Source organism: Panthera tigris, chromosome B1 (genome assembly GCF_018350195.1).
Source record: "Panthera tigris isolate Pti1 chromosome B1, P.tigris_Pti1_mat1.1, whole genome shotgun sequence".
NCBI lineage: Eukaryota > Metazoa > Chordata > Mammalia > Carnivora > Felidae > Panthera > Panthera tigris.
The window spans coordinates 20761571-20782396 of NC_056663.1; the positions used below are offsets into that span (position 1 = coordinate 20761571).

The 20826-nt window shown below is 40.9% G+C and overlaps 1 protein-coding gene across 4 annotated transcripts in view; it reads left to right on the forward strand.

Moving 5' to 3' along the window:
- The window catches only part of MTUS1 (microtubule associated scaffold protein 1), a 171155-nt gene that overhangs the window by 65188 nt on the left and 85141 nt on the right, over positions 1-20826 (forward strand). For 3 of the 4 annotated variants that reach the window (XM_042983038.1, XM_042983039.1, XM_042983040.1), the window contains exon 3: positions 3377-3572. In XM_042983038.1, the coding sequence (XP_042838972.1) occupies positions 3377-3572 (196 nt within the window). Of the gene's footprint in view, positions 1-3376; positions 3573-8995; positions 9037-20826 lie in introns of those variants that run through there. The other variant, XM_042983041.1, reaches the window with a different exon arrangement.

Here is a 20826-nt window from a genome sequence, read left to right on the forward strand (position 1 = left end):
CTGCCACAACCCCTCTAGTAACCCTCTGTTCTCCATATTTAAGAGTCTCTTATGTTTTGTTCCCCTCCCTGTTTTTATATTATTTTTGCTTCCCTTCCTAGTGTTCATCTGTTCTGTGTCTTAAAGTCCTCATATGAGTGAAGTTGTAGGATATTTGTCTTTCTCTGACTAATTTCACTTGGCATAATACCCTCTAGTTCTGTCTATGTAGTTGTGAATGGCAAGATTTCATCCTTTTTGATTGCTGAGTAATACTCCGGTGTGTGTGTGTGTGTGTGTGTGTGTGTGTGTGTGTGTGTGTGTGTGTATGTGTGTGTGTGTATATACACACACACATACACACATACCACATCTTCTTTTTCCATTCATCCATCGATGGACATTTGGGCTCTTTCCATACTTTGGCTATTGTTGATAGTGCTGCTATAAACATTGGGGTGCATGTGTCCCTTTGAAACAGAATACCTGTATCCCTTGGATAAATACCTAGTAGTGCAGTTGCTGGGTTGTAGGGTAGTTCTATTTTTACTTTTTTGAGGAACCTCCATACTGTTTTCCAGAGTGGCTGCACCAGTTTGCATTCCCACGAGCAGTGCAAAAGAGATCCCCTTTCTCCACATTCTCGCCAATATCTGTTGTTGCCTGAGTTGTTAATGTTAGCCATTCTGACAGGTGTGAGGTGGTATCTCCTTGTGGTTTTGATTTGTATTTCCCGGATGATGAGTGATGTTGAACATTTTTTCATGTGTCGGTTGGCCATCTGGATGTCTTCTTTGCAGAAGTGTCTATTCATGTCTTTTGCCCATTTCTTCACTGGATTATTTGGTTTTTTTGGGTGTTGAGTTTGATAAGTTCCTTATAGCTCTTGGATACTAAACCTTTATCGGATTTGTCATTTGCAAATATCTTCTCCTATTCCGTTGGTTGCCCTTTAGTTTCACTGATTGTTTCCTTTGCTGTGCAGAAGTTTATTTTGATGAGGCCCAATAGTTCATTTTTGCTTTTGTTTCCCTTGCCTCCGGAGCTGTGTTGAGTTAGAAGTTGCTGCAGCTAAGATCAAAAGAGGTTTTTGCCTGCTTTCTCCTCAAGGATTTTGATGGCTTCCTGTCTTACCATCATGGATCTTTCATCCATTTTGAGTTTATTTTTGTGTATGGTGTAAGAAAGTGGTCCAGGTTCATTTTTCTGCATGCTACTGTCCAGTTTTCCCAGCACCACTTGCTGAAGAGACTTTATTCCATTGGATATTCTTTCCTGCTTCGTCAAAGATTAGTTGGCCATACATTTGTGGGTCCATTTCTGTGTTCTCTATTCTGTTCCGTTGATCTGAGTGTCTGTTCTTGTGCCAGTACCATACTGTCTTGATGATTACAGCTTTGTAATACAGCTTGAAGTCCATCTAGTAATATTCTTGGGACAACATGAGTTTAGGTTCCTGCTCTGCATCTTCTCTGGAAGTCTTGCCCAATTAAACTTTGGATTCACCCAGTGTATGATTTCAACTGTAGGTAGCATGGGGCTTTACATATCTGTATTGGAAATTAATCTACTTATGACTTACTTACGCAAGGAAAGAAAGGTACGAGTGGGGAAAACACAGCATAGATGTTAGAAGTATGGATCTTAGAATTAGATACACTTTCAGATTAGCTCCATCATTCATTGGCAGAATGACATTGGGCCAATTACCTAGTCTCTACGAGGCTCAGTTTTTGTAATGTAAAGGGAGAATACAAAATATAACTTACGGTGTTGGAATTTTTCCTTGAATGAAGCTCAGAGTGTCACCTCCTCTATGTAGAATGGGAATATTTATTGGTTGCCTACTGTATACTATGTATGATGGTGATTGTTGGGATATAGGAAAGAAAGCTACACCTTTGGCCAAACCTAGTGTCTGGTATGGTAGGTGATATTAGAAGATAAAGGGGACTAAAAGGGGTTGTTAAATACTCGTTGGGAGTATGTATCAGCTGCTGTGCTGCTTGGGGCGGTGGGATGGGGTGGTGGCCTTGAAGAGGGCTGTCAAGGAAGGCTTCTAAGGGAGCTAGTTTAGTCACTTTGAATCAGAAAAGTATTCTGGGTGGAGGAAATAACACATACAAAGAGGAAGAAACACGAAAAGATATTCTCATATTAGGGGATTCCAGGTAGTGACTGTGATGGGAGGTGGGGTTGCAGAAATGTGAACAGTAAGGAATAAGCTGATGAAGCCACCAGGGGTTGCCAGATCCAGAAGGGCTCACTGTGCCTTGCTGTTAAGAGTTGACTTTATCTGGAAGACAGAGGTGAGCTACCTAACCCAGTTTCGCCTTTGAGGAGATTACCTTAGCAGTGGAGTGGAACACAAATTGGAAGCTGGTGAGACCAGAAATCCTAAGGATGTACTTTCAGTAATCCTGGGAAGAAATGATGCAGGCCTTTGCTAAGATGGATGGGAAAGGGAAAGAAGGCTATTGAGAGTTGAAGAAGTAAACAAGGAAGCACCTAGAAATAGCTTTCATTGTTTATGTTGGGCTCCTGGGTATGTTGTGATGACTATGGAAAGAAGTAAGTTTTGAGATGGTTGGGTGAAACTAGTTTAATGTTAGAAACTGCTTCGTATTCTTCTGTAAAATGTAAACATTTGTTACCTTTTATGATAAAGGTAACAACTTCTAGGGTTATGAAGATTAAAGGGGTTGAAACATGGATTTTGAGCTTAAAGTATTATTCTGTAGGGGCTATATGTTGATCCATAAAAATGACAATGATATGATTACTGTTGGCATTGCTAGGAGGAGGTGCCTGAAGTGTGCTAAGTGGGTAGGTAAAGAAAGAAGCTAAATACAGGAGAAAGGCAGGAGAGTGCTGGCTAGGACATATGGACTTCACATACAACAGGGTGTAGGTGCTGGTTGAAACAGCGGACAAAGTCACTTAAGGAGAGCATATGGCAAGGAAAGAACAGGGTCAAGTCTGGGACCCTCGGGACAACTAGCATTGAAAGGTGTACAGAAGAACAGGATCCGGAGGAGGAATAACCAGACAGGTAGAAGGAAAACCAGGAGAGTGTTCTGTTAGAGAAACTGAAGAAAGATGGCGTCCTCAGCATCAGATGCTATAGAAAGGCCTCAGGGAACAGACTGAGAGCTGCAGCTTGACTTCAGCTTGTGGCCCTGGGCATCTTGGGAATAGTTCCGCTGTTGGGCATAAAAGATCACAATGGATTTAAGAGCAAACTATGAAGAGGTTTAATTCCTTCATTCTAAAAATGAAAATTAAATAGCCCTGTGGCATATCTGCTTAGAAAGAAATTGTCGTTTTGACATAGTGCCACGGGAAATGGTATGAGGAAGGTATAATCTGGACTAAAGTCTTAACTATTTTTTCACAGGGTTCTGCTTCAAAAACTGCAGTCACCTCAGGTAGGAATATTTCCAAGCCTGACTCCTCCAATTTGAGGAAAACACCTGGTTCAAAAGCCAAAGTGGGGCCTTCTGTTTCCTGTTTGAGGCGGAATAGTGACAGTAGAAATCTCAATTCTGACCGGGCCTTATCTCCTCAGAGGATCAGGCGTGTGTCCAGTTCTGGTAAGAATAAAATAAATCAGTTGTGCCTTACAGCAGTTTACAGATAATTTAAATGTAAAATTAGGCATGTCAGAAAGCAGAAAGACAGGTTTTGGCTTTAACACCAACACATTCTGTCACCAAAACATTGAGCCTTTAGTGGACCAGGGAAGGTAGAAAAAGAACTCATAGACACAGCTCTTCTCTTTGAGCAGTGTAAGGGCTAGTTGGAGAAAGATAGAGGTGTGTAAGCCATCTTCTAAGTTATTCAGAGGAATCGTAAATAAATACACAATTGGGTGCTTGTTATATAATTTCAGAACTAGAAAAATTTTTTAATAAATGATTAAGTGTTTAATAGTACTTACGTGTTACACACTAAACTGATGGTTGGCCCTCACCATACGAAAAGAGATGAGTTTTTTCTTGAATTTTACTGAAAGATGTATTAAAATTTTTCAGGGATAGGAGAGTGACTAAAAAGTTAAAACTTTTCTGAGATGAACTTTTATGTTGGTTTATATTTTAGAAGTAGTAGGGTTTTAAAAAATTTTTTTATTTACCTTTGAGAGAGAGCACCAGTAGAAGAGGGGCAGAGAGAGGGAGACACAGAAGCTGAGGCAGGCTTCAGGCTCTGAGCTGTCAGCACAGAGCCTGACGCAGGGCTCGAACTCATGAACAGTGAGATCATGACCTGAGCTGAAGTCAGATGCTCAACCGACTGAGCTACCCAGGCGCCCCAGAAGTAGTAGATTTAAAGTCATGATAGGTTTATGAAATTTGAGTGCTGTAAGAGTAGCTGTTAAGTGTCTTACTAAAAATTTGGCTGATGGTAGAGATTTCTCTGGGTTACAGTTCAGAACAGGAAATGGAAAAGTCAGCCTATTTCGTAGAGACTAAGACCGAAGCACTGCTAGCCATTCCAGTTGACTGAGAACACTGCAGGGAACACCGTTTATTTTAACAGGTCCAACCTGGAGCAAATTAAAGGCATGTCCAAAGGATTTAGAAGTAAGTTCCTGTATAAAAATAGTGTCTACTGTTGAATGGTCTGGGGAGGGGGGTGGGTGAAAAAAGTACCTCTAGAGTGATGTATCAACACGTGTGAGAACATTTTGCAGAAACTAACAAAACCAAACACAACACGGGATCTCTTTCCTTCTTGACACCTTGGTAGTTTTAGGTTTTATTTTCCAATCCTATCGTAAAGCCTCTTGTATGAGAAGTGTATAATGAGCCTAAGTGTCTTAAGGATGATTTATTTAGATTCAGGCCTAGCCTCAAGGTCTTGAGGTTCTGAGGACCAAACTCAGGAAGAAGTATGGATGGAGAAAGAGAGATCTGAAGCACGTTTTCATTCCCAGCCCTAGAGGAGCTGAGCGGGAAGAAAAAATTCACTTGAAGTCTTCTTCACTGGGGAGAGAAACAGAAGAGGAGCAATGATCCTGATTGGGGATGTTGCCACACTTGGGGAGGTGAGGCATAAGTGAGATCAAAGCTTTAGTTCTTACTGGTGATGCCAGATAAGGGTCATGGGAGTTGGCAGATGCTGGGGAGCTCCCTTGTCGTGTGGATGTTAGGAGAACTTGTGGCTCGGTGGCACTAGAGAGCCATGGGCACTGGCAGCACGGCCTGTAGTTACGGGCCCTGTGTTCTCATACTGCTCTGGCACCAGTGAGCTGCCCAAGCGAGTCGTGTACCCACCCTGGACTTCAGCTTTGCATTGCGAAATGTGAGGGTTTCAGAATGTAAGGCCCTGTCATCTTTGACAGTCCTTGCCTTTCCAGGGGGCAGTTTGGAGCTCCCCTAGCTCTCTGAGCAGCGGAGGCTCCTAGTATGATTCTCTGGACCGCATGATGCTCAAAACCCAGAAAACCAGAAGTGCACATACTTGTAAGAGAGTAGGCCAAGGCCTAGGATAAACAGTAGTCCCCAGCTATTTGTGGTTTCACCTTCAGTGATTTCAGTTAGCAGTAGTCAACCGCAGTGCACAAGTAGGTATTGTTAGAATGCCAGTAGGAGCCTGACCCCAAACCATAATGCCTGCGTCATTCGTCCCACTACTTCCCATCCGGTAGGCATTTTATCTTCTCACATGATCACAGGAAGAAGAGTGAAGATATTTGGAGAGAGAGCACATTCACATAACTTTTATCATAGTATATTGTTATAATTGTTTTATTATTAATCTCTTTCTGCACCTCATTTGTAATTTAAACTTTATCATTGGTATGTACATAGAGGAAGAAACCAGTATACGTTGGGTTTGGGTCTGTCCATAGTTATAGGCATCCATTGGAGGTCTTGAAACACCCATGTGTGTGGTAGGATGAGGTTCGAGGGAACTACTGTATTCTGAAAAATGGGATACTTTTATGTAAGTGATAAGTTTCAAAAAAGAGTTCAGCACTTTTTAAGTCCCTTTACTGTATACTATATAATTTCATGCCGTACGAGAAAAGTAGGTCTGTGTACTAGTAATGAAAAGACAAGTTTATTGAGGTTCTATTAACCCATATAAAGACACTTGATAACTAAAAAGTCACATACTCGAAGTTTTCAACCTGAGTTACAAACTAAGTTTTCATTTACCTGGTGGTTTTCTGTATAGAAATGGGGGCAAAAATCATGTAATTAGAAACCTCATGCATTTGCATTTGATTTTATATTTCAACTGTTGGAAGACTAATGTGATTATGCTGTACTTAAAAAAAAAAAAACAAAACAAAACAGCAACTAGCTTGTTTGGATGCTCACAATACATCGAGAGGTGTTTGTTGTGGGGGACAGGAAACTTAATCCCCACAGAGTTAAAGTAGATCAGAAAATCAAGGAGCAAAACCAATGTGCCTTTAGATCATTGAGAGAGCATTGCCATTTATTGTACAATGCAGTGTTTGTGTAGTAGAAAATTGAAACCAAATGGACATCCTCTGTACTGTGTATACAAAGTTACTCTACTGAAAGGTAAGCAGCAGGAATGTTCCAGCAGACTGGGGCTTTCAATAAATCCTTTCAGAGAACTAAGTAGAAAACCAGACCTGGAATTGAAGTAGCCGTTTTCTTGAAGCTTTAAACTGAGGAGGAGAAAGAATTGTAATTAAAGCCAGTGAAGCTCTTCCATTTTACTTGTCAGAATCTAGAAATTGTAATGTATGACATGGAAACTATAGCTAACACTGCTGTATGATCTATATGAAAGTTAAGAGTAAATCTGAACAGTTTTCATCACAAGGAAAATATATATTTTTTTTGCTTTTTATCGTGTCTATATGAGCTGATGGCTGCTAATTAAATTTTCTGAGGTCATTACTGCACAGTGTATATAAGTCAAGCCATTAGACTCTACAGCTTAGACTTACAAGTGATGTATGCCAATTAGATCTCAATAAAAGTGGAAGAATAATTTTAAAAATCTGGAGATTGGTATGAGACCAGATTGTGAGTGATAACAAACCAGATTCGAATTTTCTTTGTGTAGATTATGTGTATGTTTTAACCACTCCAATTAAATGAGATTGTGAGGAAAACTATCATAATAATAATTATAATGCTGATGATAGCACCTCACACTTACAAAATGCTTACCAAGTTCCGGGCTCTGTCTTAATCATTTCGTTTATAAGTGCATTTAATCCTCAGAGTAGTTTTGTGAGGCTTCGCCTCATTGTACGAATTGAAGGAAATCGCACACAGAAGTCAAATAATTTGTCAACATCATGCAGCTAGAAAGTGGCAGAGGTAAGATTCAAACCAGGCAGCAGGACTCTGGAGCCCATGCTCTTAACCTTCACGTTATCAGTCTAGAGAACTATTCTTGGGTGGAACGACGAGTTTTGGGGGAAAAACACAAAAACAAAAACAAAAAACCTCTCAAGCTCAGCTGAATGGTGTAAAAACTTGGCAATTCTCTCTTCAGGCCCTTGGCTTAGAGTCCTCTGTCATTTTACCCTAATTTAAATGATGTTATGTGGTTATTAGAAATTAATGCTGCTGAATAAATAACTACATAGTTAAATATTTCATGCTTGATCCAGGCATCTTCGGAGACCCATCTGCCACCCTCTTCTGAAGGCAGTCCAGTGTTGACCGGGTTTTAGGTTATAAATGTGTGTGTCCCTTGATACAAACATGTAATAATCCTTGCAGGGACTAGCTTGAGCCGGGTAGCATTACGGAAGTAGGCCACTCCCTGCCTTGTGGATCTGGTAACCTACCTGGGGATAGCAAATGCATGCTGATGACGCCACAAGCAGCACGAAAGGGTGTATAAAGGGTGTGAAAAAGGCCTCTAAGTGCTTTTAGGACTTTGTGAAAAAGAAGAATGTCCAGGGGCTTGGTCTGATTACACCAGAGCCTGAAGAAGGGCCTCATGAAAGAAACAGTCTTTAGTTTTTCTTCTGGACAAAGAGAAATAACATTTTAAAAGGGTAAACCTTTGTTTTAATTCAGTTTATTGTGGGTTAATAAAGTAAATTCCTCTCAGACCAGGAGTACATCCCAAACTTGTCACGACTTGCCTGGCATTACAGGCTTCTGTGCTTTCTTGCTAAGGTGTTTTTTTTCTTAGTTGTCTTTTGTAAACTAATTTTGTCTGTTGAGGGTCAAAGGGAATTTAAGATCTTTTCAATGTACTTTTATATCATTTCAGTCTTCTCTAGGTGAGAGTTTGAGAGAACTAGCTTGCAAAATCATGAGAAAGATACTTGGATAAATTATTACAAACCAGAAAGTATCACGTAATAACTTATTCTAAAAGCTAACTTTAATCTGTTGCTTACAGATGTTTCTATATGTACATATAATTAAAATACTTTTTAAAGAAAGTGTCTCAGGGTTTTTTGTTTTTTCATAAAAATGATAGTCGTAGTGATGTTTTTAAGCACCAGAGACCTGTCATGCTGTCTTCTAAGCTTTCTAAATGGCTACTTTGATTTATTCTTACAACTCATGAGATACAGATAATGTCTAATTTCATTTATTCTTACAATTGATGAGGTATAGATAGTATAGCTATCCCAATTCTGTAGATAAGGAATTGGAAGTTTTGAAACCTTAAGTAACTTGCACAAAGTTAGAGTTAATAAGTGGCGGACACAGGGGACAGACCCTGCGGTGTTGTGCTGTGCCCTGAACCTCTCTGACATAAACCCCGTTGTCCGACACACTGACTTGCTCATTTAACGAGTGTCGATTGAGTGCCTGCTTGTGCTGGGGATGCAGAAATGCACAAGAGATAAATTCTTGCCTTGCAGAGCTTAAATTCTAGTCAGGTGAGTTGAAAAATTCAGTAAATAAGATGTTGAGAATGTACGATGATAGGTGCTGAGAAGAAAAGGCAGTGAAGGGCGTGGCATCTTAGTATCAGGCAGTTGAGAAAGGCCACACTGAGCAGGGGACAAATGAGCCAGTATCTGAAGGTGCAGGAGGAGAGAGACCTTGGGATATCAGATGAAAGGCCTTCGCCGGGCAGAGGGAACAGCAGGTGGAAAGGTGGAGGGGAGGCGGTAGGGGGGTGCTTGAGGGACAGGGAGCTGCCCAGCATGTGTGGTGGGAGCCGGGGAGGACGGATGAGGCCAACCAGGTAGGGTTTTACAGGGAGACCAGTGTCTTCTCTTTTATTCCTTCCTGACATTATGAATTCTTGATCGTTTTACGGGCCTTCCACTCAATTCTTCTCCCTTGGCAAGTAATTCTGGAGAAGATTGCTTTATAGAATGACCTATAAGTGAGGCTTAATATGTCACTAAGCAGTTTCTGTTGCTTTATGAATTGGAGAAAAGTTTTGAGAGCCTGCTGTGTGCTGGGCTGTCTACCGGATTCGGAGACTACAAACGTGATTGATAGGCCCTTTTAACAATCTCATTGGTTAGAGGGTGAGGTGAAAAGAGGTGTTGAAGCATATGATTTCAACGCAAACTCCTCATTCTTCAAACTGCAGCTGATCTGTCCTGGCCTCTGTGATACTTGGCCTTTATTATGCTACTATAATCATTTTCACACATGTCTGTCTCCTAATTGTGAGGCCCGTAAGGAGAGTCCATGTCCTAGTTGTTTTTTGTTTGTTTATTCATCTTGGAGAGAGAAACAAACCACGTGAAGGGGAGGGGCAGAGAGGGAGACACAGAATCCAAAGCAGGCTCCAGGCTCTGAGCTATCAGCACAGAGCCTGACACGGGGCTCAAACTCATGAACCATGAGATCATGACTTGAGCCAAAGTTGGATATTGAACCGAACTGAGCCACCCAGGTGCCCCGTGTTTATTATTATTTTAAAGAATTCTTAATTTTTTTTCAAATGTTTTTTTTTTAAACTTATTTTTGAGAAACAGAGTGAGCACAAGCAGGGAAGGGGTAGAGAGAGAGGGGAAGGGGCAGAGGATCCAAAGTGGGCTCTGCGCTGACAGCAGCCAGCCTAATATGGGGCTCAAACTCACAAACTGCAAGACCATGGACCAAGCCAAAGTTGGACGCCACCCAGGTGCCCCCAGGTGTAAGTTATTTTTATCTTTTTCATTGCTCAGCACAGTGTACCTATTATACAACAGATAATTAAAAATGTTGTCTGGCCTTATTTGAATGGAAACTTATGTGAAGCACTGTGTCCACAGTGAAGGGAACACCACTAACTTGGCCGAAGGGCAGATTGGAGAATAGTGATGACATTTGAACTGGCCTTGGAATGTGCCTGTAGAAGTTTTCCAGGCATGGAAAGTTGCTGGTATTCCCAAGGGTGGGAATACCCTGTGGTATTGCAAGTGGAGCCCTATGAAAGGGTATGATGTGTTTGGAAACATTGAGGGTAGGATCCACATGTCTGGAGTCGACTGAGTGTTGAGGTTAAGTGATGGTGTCCCGAGGATGTTTGAGGCAGGTCAGTTCTCTCATCGTTGAGACACAAACTTACGAGAGTTGTACCAGTGTGTGGGAATAAGAAACTGAAAATGCTAAAAACGTTTTGGACAAAGGGGGTCTGGTAAACTTCCTTTGGGGAAGAGTCTCTTGTGTCTCTGCCACTTTCTTGTTGGGTGACCATGAAGCGAGATAGGGAACAGAGTAGCAAGAAGTGGTTAACAGGAGGACAGTGATGGGTTTAGTTCGGACCATGCTGAATTTGAAGAGATCAAGAAGCACCTCAAAGGGCGTAGGGATGTTGGAAGGTTAAAACAGTGCAAATGTGTAGTAGAGGGTAAGGAAACCTATGGGAAAAGAGCCGATAAAGGTAAGGACATCAGTAATGGCTGACAGTCAGATGATGAAAGCATCAGAATGCATCCAGAGCACCCGTAACTAAGTTAGCCTTAGAAATAAAGGGAAGGCAGCAGTGTGTAGGGATAGACACAATTGGAGATTAAGTAGGGAATTTTAAGAGTCAAGTGTCAGAGTAGTAGCCGTGGGTGATGGGCTGGACAGCTTCCCCCCCCCCCCCCACTTTTTTTTTTTTTTTTTTTTTTTTTTGGCAGCTCACTTTTATGAGGTGAGGGGATTTCTTTGACGTGAGTTTGTGCAAATTCTGTTGAGTTGCTTATTTTTGTAACAGGAACAGGAAATAAGATGATCTTCAGTTTTGTGTCTCAGTGACCTCATGGCTCAAAGTAATTCTCCTGTGAACCTTGGCTTCTAATGAGCCTGGATGCTCACCACGTGCCTTTTTCCATCGTGGTTAGGAGCTCTGTGCCGGGTGAGTTCAGTCACCTCACCACCAGATAAATACATTTGTTGATGGACCTGTGAAGACCCTTGTTCATCTTCTTTGTACGGTAGCTGGGGAAGGGACACGACCCTTCTTAGTCTTGAATTTATTACACCTTCAGTTGCAGGACGCATGTTCCTAGGCCTGTGACTACGGGAGTTATTTTTGTTTAATCCCCATGTGAAGCAGCAGAAATCTTGTAAACACACTTGCAGAGGCAGGTACTGACAGTATTACCACGAGCCCTGTGCTTCTGAGCAATTCAAGTCCTCGTGAGAACCTTGCTTTGTGGCAAGTTCTTGTTTCTCTGTCAGATGACCGCCCTCTTAATATCTGTTGTGTTTTTGTTGTGACTCACCTGTACTCCCATGACTATATTTTTGAGTTCACTCTGGAGCAAATGGTGATGGCTACATGGAGTGGTTTGTGTCGTACTAATAGAACACTGCCTTGACTAACTCAAGAATATGGACTATTAAAGTCACATTTTGCAATATATAAATGTAGAGGGCTACTGAAATTTTGTGTTCCGGAAGATAATTCATTCACTTGACCCTTTGGAAGTATACACTGTGCAAGCTGTACTGCAGACCCAGAGCAGTTATGGGATAAGAAAGACCTGGTGCTTGCCTTCAAGCTATTACCAGTCAAGTAGGGGAGGTGGTGGGTTTGTCCCTCATCACATCTGTCCTTAGGATATTTTAAAGGAAAACAAAAGCTGTAGGATTTCAGAAGAGGATACGATTAACAGTACCAAAGTTTGCTGAAACTGTTTTTTGCTGTAATCTAGGTAATTCTATACTGTGATCGAGGTACACCTTTGCAAATGTGTGTGTCAGTCTTGGTTTGCTATTGATGATTTGTTTGATGTTTGCCATCGAGACCTTGGAAATACAATAAGGAGGCTACATCTGGATTGAGGTAATTTTTAGGGCTTAGCTGGTATACTAGGGAGTAGAAATGATAGGACAGGCAGCTAGGGTTCAGAGTGTGGAATGTAGAGATTGTGGACCGAGTCAGTAAAGGTAAATGGGAATACAGAGAAGGGAAGTTGGGCAATTAGGACACGATACACTGGTGTTCAGGCAGTCAGCAGGCAGAAGAGGTCCAGACAGAGCCCAGGTCTGTGCGTGCCAGGAAAGGAAAGGAAGAAGCATTGTAAACCGTATCTCTCGTGCATCTTGGATTTAACCAGTGCATTTGGATAGCTTGTCAGTTTTCCAATGCCTTTTTCCCAGTAGGCTATTTTAAAATTATATCACTTTTTGGGGCGCCTGGGTGGCTCAGGTGGTTGAGCAACTGACTTCGGCTTAGGTCGTGATCTCCTGGTTCAGGAGTTTGAGCCCCGCATCGGGCTCTGTGCTGACAGCTCGGAGCTTGGAGCCTGCTTCGGATTCTGTGTCTCTCTCCCTCTGTCGCTACCCTGCTCACGCCCTGTCTCTCTCTCAGAAATGAATAAATGTTAAAATAAATAAATAAACAAGAAGTATAACACTTGTAGTGAAAAGTGGGAAGGAAAGAAAAATCACCCTTAATCTCATTAATGCCAGATAGGTTTTAACGTCATAATTGATAACTATTCAATGCCTTTTCTTTTGACATATTCTCATGTGCACGTGGTAACATACATTTCATAGGTGCAAGCAATTCCTACTGTTTCAGAAATCCTCTACCTAACAGTCAGTAGGCACTTGCTTAGTTAATTGAATTTTCTTTTTCACTTAAAAGGTATAGTGCCTATTTCCTTAGCTTCTTAAATTCTTACTCTTTAATAACATGATTTTAAACGGCCTTATAATACTGCATCGATGGAACGTGCTGCAATATATTTCTTCAGACTTTGAACATGACGTTGTTTCAGGGTTTTTGTTCTGTTTTTTTAGTGAATGAAACGATTTCACGCTGAAGAACTTTATACATAGTAAGAGAGCTAGTCAGATAAATTCCTTGGATGCATTCCTTTAGATGGAATCACAGGGTGTGAGCACTTTAAGACTTTGGTTGCACGTTGCCAAATTGCCCTTCAGAAACAGCCTACAAGTCGGTGCTCCCTCTCTGAGTACGTAAGAGCATTTTCCGACACTCTTGCCAGTATTTTGACATTTCTAACACGATTTCTAAATATCTACTCTTTCAGAAAGTGCAAACGGTATCTTATTTTAATTGGCATAAACTTGGCACTGAAATATTTATTGAATAAATGTAGATTCAGTGATCAAAGTGCTGAGGTACAGAAGTGAATACAGGATCGAAACATGCCCTCCTTGAAGTTACATGCTGGTGGGAGAGATGGGTAATATGTAAATAAAAGTAGATAGGATGCTTGATAATGTAAAGTACTAAAGGGGGAGGGGAAATACTAATGCAGAGAAGGGGAATATGAAATGGTGGGTGTTACTTTTGTGTGAGAGAGAAAGAAATGTTGGTTAGTGTGACCAGGGAGAGGTGGCTTTTGAGTAAAGGCCGGGGGGTGTCAGTCCTAGGCGTATCTGGAGGAAAACCGTGCTAGTCAGAGTGAACAGTAAGTGGAGACACTGAGGTGGCTCTAATGTGCTCTAGGAAAGCAAGGGAAGAAGGAAGGAAAAGTTGAAACAGAAGTGAAACAGGTAGTGGAGAAGCAGATGTGGACAGTGTTAAAAATCCTAAGGATTTTGGCTTTTAACCAAAGTGACTTAATTTTTTAAAATTTTTTAATGAATTTTGTTTAAGTTTATTTATTTACTTAGAAAGAGACAGAGAGAGAGTCCCAAGCAGGCTCTGCACTGTTAGTGCAAACCCAATGTGAGGCTCAAACTTCCGAAACGGGAGCTCCCGACCTGAGCCAAAATTGAGAGTTGGATGCTCAACTGATTAAGCCACTGAGGCGCCCCCAAAGTGACTTAAATTTTGATAAGATCACTTTGATACCTGTGTAGAGAGTATATAGAATGGGGGTGAGGGCTGCATCCAGAGATCAGTGAGGAGGTATTGCTACAGTCATGGCAGGAGATTATGGCTTCTTGGACCATGGTCATGGCAGTGAGGGCTGGTCAGATTCTAGATGAGCATGTTGAAAGTGAAGCTGACAGCATTTGCTTAGAGGAGGTGAGAGCCAAAGAGTGGAGTCAGGTGACTGTACATGTTTTGGGTGTGAACCATGGGGAAGGATATAATAGTGCCATCCGCTGAGATGGAGATGGGTGATGGGGGTACAGATGTTGGTAGATAGTTATCAGGAATTCAGCTATAGAGATACTAAGTTGAGATGAATAATCTGTAAGTGAAGATGTTGAAAGAAAAGTGGGATACATGAGTCTAGAGTGCATGGATTTCTGGTCTAGGGATATAAATTTGGGATTCATCAACATGTAGATGGTATTTAAAGCCACTAGACTGGATTAGATCACCAAGATGGTAAGTGTGGAAGAGAATAATAGGTCAAGGGCACTACTGGGAAGCTCCCTGGAGTACTCCAAAGTACCTCTGGGGCATTCTTAAATTTTAAAGGGCTAGGGAGATAAGGAGGAATTAGAGAGGAGACCAAGAAGAGACAGCCAGGAAGGTAGGAGAGAAGTCAGTCAGGAGTGGCGTTCCAGAAGCCAAGTAAAGAAAACTGTTCAAAAAGGAAGGAAGAATCAACTGCCATCAGATGCTGAGAGAGAGAGAGCATGGTAGTTAGAATACCATCTGGTTTAAACCCGAGGTTGTGTGTTTATTTAACAAGAAGTCTAGATGTAGGTAGGTCTACATTTGGTGGCTTGGTAAGGTCCTCTTTCTGTCTTTCTACTCTTCCTGACTCAACATGTTGTTCTGTCAGGGACTTTTCAGTTAAAATATGGTGGCCAAGAGTTCCAAGTATCTAGTCGTCTTGCTGCTGTATAAAAAGGCTGAAAGTGAAGGATGGCATCCCGGAGTAGAGACTTACTCCCCACATGCGTGTCTACCTCCATCAGGGAGGAAAAGTCCTACTCAGCGCCTTACACCCCCTCCCCCGCCCCCCTAGCACTCCTGTCTTGAAGTCTTACTGGCACAGACTGAGTTGCATGGTCACCCTAACCTCAAGAAAGATTAGGAACGCAAGTATTAGGCTGTTTAAGCCTTTCTTCAGCATGTGAGCGATGGAATCAGGGATTATGGATGACGGGGAGCCAGGAAAGACGCTAGACACATTAAGTTTCAACAGTTTTAAAAATTGTATTGTTGATTTTTATTTACTGTTAGAACTTTTGCTCTCTTATATTTTGAGGCAAATGATTCTTTGTTGACTGGATGTTGTTCATTGTTACTGTCCTGTGTTTTATTATTTGCCTTTTTATTTCGTATATGGTGCCTTTTAAATTCTTGCATTTTTAATATGGTCAAATACATCTTTTCCTTTAATTTTTCCTAAGTTTTTATGCTTAACTTGGCCTTCTCTACCGTGATCAAAGAGATTAATCCGTATTTAGTTATGGTTAATTTGTCTGGTTTTGTTCTAAATCCTTTATAATCCAATTTTATTTTAATATTTTTTTCACGTTCATGTGCGTGTATGTTGAGACCAGTGGCTAATATTTAGCTATCGTGTAATAAGTGTTAAGTATTGTTCTAAGCATTTTAGAAATAAAAACTTACAAGGCACCTGGGTGGCTCAGTCGGTTAAGTGTCCGACTCTTGATTTCGGCTCAGGTCATGAGCTCATGGTTCATGAGTTTGAGCCCCATGTCAGGGAAGCCTGCTTGGGATTCTCTGTCTCTGCCCATCCCGTGCACGCACTGTCTCTCTCTCAGAAGAAATAAACATTGAAAAAGAAATAAATAAAAATAAAAAACTTATTTAACCTTTAAAAGAATCTATGAAGTAAGTACCCCTGTTAATATGAGAAATCCAAGCTCAGAGAGGTTAAGTAACCTGTTCACAGCCAGCATGTCCTGGAGCTGGGCTCAAACCCTAAGCAGTCTGGCTCTGGATTGTCAACGTTTAACCCCTACGTCATACATGCAGCTTTTCAGATTTTAATTTTTTTAAGGCCAGTTATTTTAACACCACAAAGAAATGCTTTCACTTATCTGAAAAATCTCTCCCTCCTCTTCTGAATTGTTATTTTTCTGGGGTTTATACACCAGTTTATTCATCTGTAAATATAGTTTTATGCCAACAATAGACTATTTTTCTATTTTCTAATATCTTACAGTAACTAGTAGCACACCTTCCTTTCACTTTTTTTGTGATAAAGTATGTTACATTAAATTTACCATTTGAACCATTTTTAAGTGTGCGGTTCAGTGGCATTAAACCAGTTCACTTGGTTGTACGATAATTACACCATCCCAGCTCCAGAACTTTTTACCTTCCCCAGCTGAACCTCTTTATCCATGAAACACTAACCACCTCTGTCCATCCCCCAGAATGGGGACCACCATGCTGGTGTCTGTCTTGGAATTTGACTATTCTAGGTCCCTCTTGGAGTTTGATTCCTCTAGCTAAGAGGAATTATGCAGTGTTTGTACTTTTATGAGCAGCTTATTGCACTTGGTATAACATCTTCATGTTTCATCCATGTTGGAGCCTGTGTCAGAATTTCTTTCCTTCTCAAGACTGAATAATACTTCATAGCATGGCCACATTTTATCCATTCATCTGCCAATGGATCCCTTGGGTTGCTTCTACCTTTTGTTTATTATGAGTAACTTTCTGGACATGGGTGTATGAAGACCTCTTGAACATCCTCCTTTCATTTATTTTGGGTGGGTGCCCCGAATGCCAGTTACATTTTTAATTTGGGGGGAACAGCCAGACCATTTTCCACAGCAGCCGTGCCCTTTTACTTTTCTACCAGCAACGCACGGGATTCCAATTTCTTCACATCATAGCCACCGCTTGTTGTTTTCTGTTTTGCTTTTATAATAACGGTTCTAATAGGTGTGATGTGTCTCATTGTGGTTTTGATTTGCATGTCTCTAATGACTAATGATGTTGAGCACCTTTTCATGTGTTGTTGTGACCATTTTATATTTTCTTTGGAGAAAGGTCTATTGCAGTACGTTAACATCTACGTTCATATTGATGGGAAAATTTGGTCCTTTTGGGTTCAGTTAAAACGAACCTGCAGCCACAGATTTGAGTAGAATTTATTTCTCCCATAACTTATTTTTTTTTATCCCTTTGAGTAGACTTGCTCTAGTTTTGTAATAATTCCCAGCTACCATAGATAATTAATGCAAAGATCACTTTCTCTATGTAGTTGTGCTAAAAGAACCCAAGTTATAATTATAGCTATAGACACATTCTCATGTTTTGTATTTTAACTATGTCTCTTTCTTTGGCATTTTCTCTCCCTGACTAGTAGTTAATGAGCCTGCCTTTATTGATGTCTATTGTGTTTTATAAAATACAATAATTTATATTTTAAGCTGTATGTATTAATGGGTAGTTTGTATTTTCCAGAATGACCTCCATAGTTGTGTCATTGTCTCGTGAAACTTCCCACGTCCTCTAGCACTGACAAGTGCACTAGCTTCCTAAGTTCTCTGATTTCAAACTCATCCTGCTAGGTGGTTATGCAGCTGCCACCACTTGATCAAGTTCCAGGTCAAATGCCAAGAAGCTGCAGTAGCCCACCCCCCTGCCCCCACTTCCCACCAAACCCCGCCCGTAATAGGTGAGGTCTCTAAAGCTCTTAGCCTGGCATGTAATGCCATCCTTAACAGTAAGCTGTCCATCTCTCCAGCCTCATTTTCTTTTTCTTCCCCATGATGTCTGTGCACCTAGTAAGCCATGCAAACCACAATCCTATTAGGAAAATTTTAACGACATACAATGTATTTTCTAATATTCCTAATGACTACTTAAAACATCTGCGTTGCCTGGGTGGCTCAGTCAGTTAAGCATCTGACTTCGGCTCAGGTCATGATCTTGGGGTCCTTGAGTTTGGGCCCCACATCAGGCTCTGTGCTGACAGCTCAGAGCCTGAAGCCTGCTTCGGATTCTGTGTCCCCCTTTCTCTCTGCCTCTTCCCCACTCATACTCTGTCTCTCAAAAATGAATAAATGTTAAAAAAAAAAAAATCTGGTGGTACCTTCCATAGTAAGCTGTCAAGTGTTTCTATCACCCTGTACATGTGTGCTCTGCGATCACCTTACTTTGCAGTTACCTCAGTATGTGGGCAAGTAAATAGTTGAGTAACACAACCTCTCCTGTGAATCCACTGTCCAGATTTTTATTAAGATGATCTGTGTCTTCTAATATAGGTAATATAGTAGTCAAGGCTTTGCTTTTTGTTTTTTTGTCAACTCATTGAGATATCTTCAGAACCTTTGAATTTCATCAAATGTAGTGAACAGCAAGACATTTTTTTTCCATGCTGAATAATCTCGTGAAAAACACACTAACGCTGAATTCATTCTAGTCTGGCTGAGAGTTCAGAGAGGAGAACTTGCTTTGACGGGTAGATGTTTCTGTGGCCTGGGAAACTGCTCTCATTACTTTGAAGGTGTTTTGCGAGTAGTGTGAGACCCACCTTCTTTCTCAGGCCTTTCCTTAGGGAACAGAGGAAGTCAGATTGGAGCTGAGAGATTACACTGCATACCTGTGAATGCCCTGGGAGCTTTCTCCTGGACAATGAGTCATTTAATATAAGTGTCAGAACAAAGGAGTACCATTCAGGAGTTTATTCTTTGGTATTAATTTCCAGTCTTAGGAACACACCATTATGGTATCATGAAGAAGTTTCCAGTACCACAGTTCTGTGTTTTCATCACAGCCTTATAAAAGCATCAACTAAGCCATTGATTGCTTTGTTGTTTTTTTCTTAGTAAATTTAAAAGATTTAAAGAATACCTATTGCTTGCAGAGGCACAGGAATCAAAATGATTAGAATCTACTTTCTTTAATGGCTGATCCAATTTATCTTTCCTTGGTGTCTGTATGTTTTGAGCATCTTTTGTCTGGTTAAATATTTGGCTCTACTGACTTTAATAATACTAGTTTTTATGATAAAATATGCTTATTGTAAAAAAATGTGCCTGAAGTAATAATAAGCATATAAAGTATGAAGGGAAAACTGCCCATTTCTGCCTCTTTCCTTCTTTTTCCCCTCTATCCCACTGTGCTATATATTTTATAATAGTCTCATAAAATTCTGGAATTTTTCAATATGTAGGTTAGTATAAGCTTAAAAATAGGGTATTATTAATGTTTTTTTTTCACTTAATCATTCTATTGGATTATTAGTTTTACAAGGCATTGCTTAATGATGTTCTGTTGTTAAATACAGTACATTTAATCAGATTTTCCAAGGTGGGTATCTAAGTAAACTGCTTGTTGATGAAGCTATATTTCAAATCCAATAGACGCTCTGTGTTACTAAGGCTAAGTGCAAATGCTATTCCTTCCATGTTTCCCCTAGCCAAAAGATGGTAGTAATTACAAGGTCAAAAGAAAACTGTCATCTCTATGTAAGATTGTGCTAACAGTGTGAGCTTAAAATAAACCATGGAGGTCAGTAATATGTCTGTAGGTAGACCTTAAATCTTTATGATTTACATCTGAGATAAGTTAGATGCTGTGCAGTGAATGGGTAAATACCACCTCCTGGAACTAAAGAGCAGTCCTGTAAGGATTTCATTAGTTAAGAATTTGGTGCTCAGGTTAGTCTCTCAGCCCAATATTTCCATGTCTTCCCTTTAATATTGGTTATGATGTGTATGTGTGTGTGTGTGTGTTACTGCTTCTTTTTAAGAAGTCCAATTACAGATACTTTAGATCAACTTTGCTCTTAAGATAAACATTAGGACCATTGGTGAAATAGTTAAATTCCTTTGTTTTATCCCCACTTTGTTACCATTGTACTTGGGGAGCCCCCTCCTAGAAGAAGGAGCTCAATCTGACCTCCAGCCTGGTGCTTATTTCTTTAACCATGATGCTTGTGTTCTGTGACACGGTAGAGGGAACCCTGGGCTGGTGGTAAGTTACCTGCCTTCCAGGCCTCACTGTCGCTGCTTAAATGTGACCGAGTAAGCCATTTGACTACCCGAGTAGTATTTTCATCTGGGAACTGGGAACAGTAACGGCAATGCTCTGTTAGGATGATTATGAGTTCCAAAGGGCTAATCCTTTGGTAAAGGAGGCTTTGTTCAGGACCCTTAATGCCCATTAGACAGACTAAGGGTAGAATGGGCAAGACCTTTGCTAGGCTTTCAGGTTGTCATTAGGCGGAGTGGGTGAGGCTAGGTAGGAGGGACCATGAGCCTCGTGAATGGGATAGGACAGGTCATGGGAATCACAGACTAGCCGGGGAACCTTGCTTCTGGTGCCAGGCTGCGTGTTGGAATCAGAAAGGGTACAGGTCGGTAGTAATTCTGAGCCACGCTGAAAAATGTCTGTGAACTCAGGATGCCGTCAGAAACAATGCTATGAAACATCCTTTCTGAAAAACAAGTTGATTTTCCAAACCTGTTGAGCCTGGACTGCACTGTGGCTGGAGCCCAGAAATTTTCATCTGTCACTTGCTCAACCTTGCTCATTGTTTGTGATGAGGAGGACTCATCAAATGTTTGTGCTGTGATTTAGTAAATTCATATTCTAAAAATCTGTTCTTTCTGTACCTCCAGAGGCAAGTAAAAC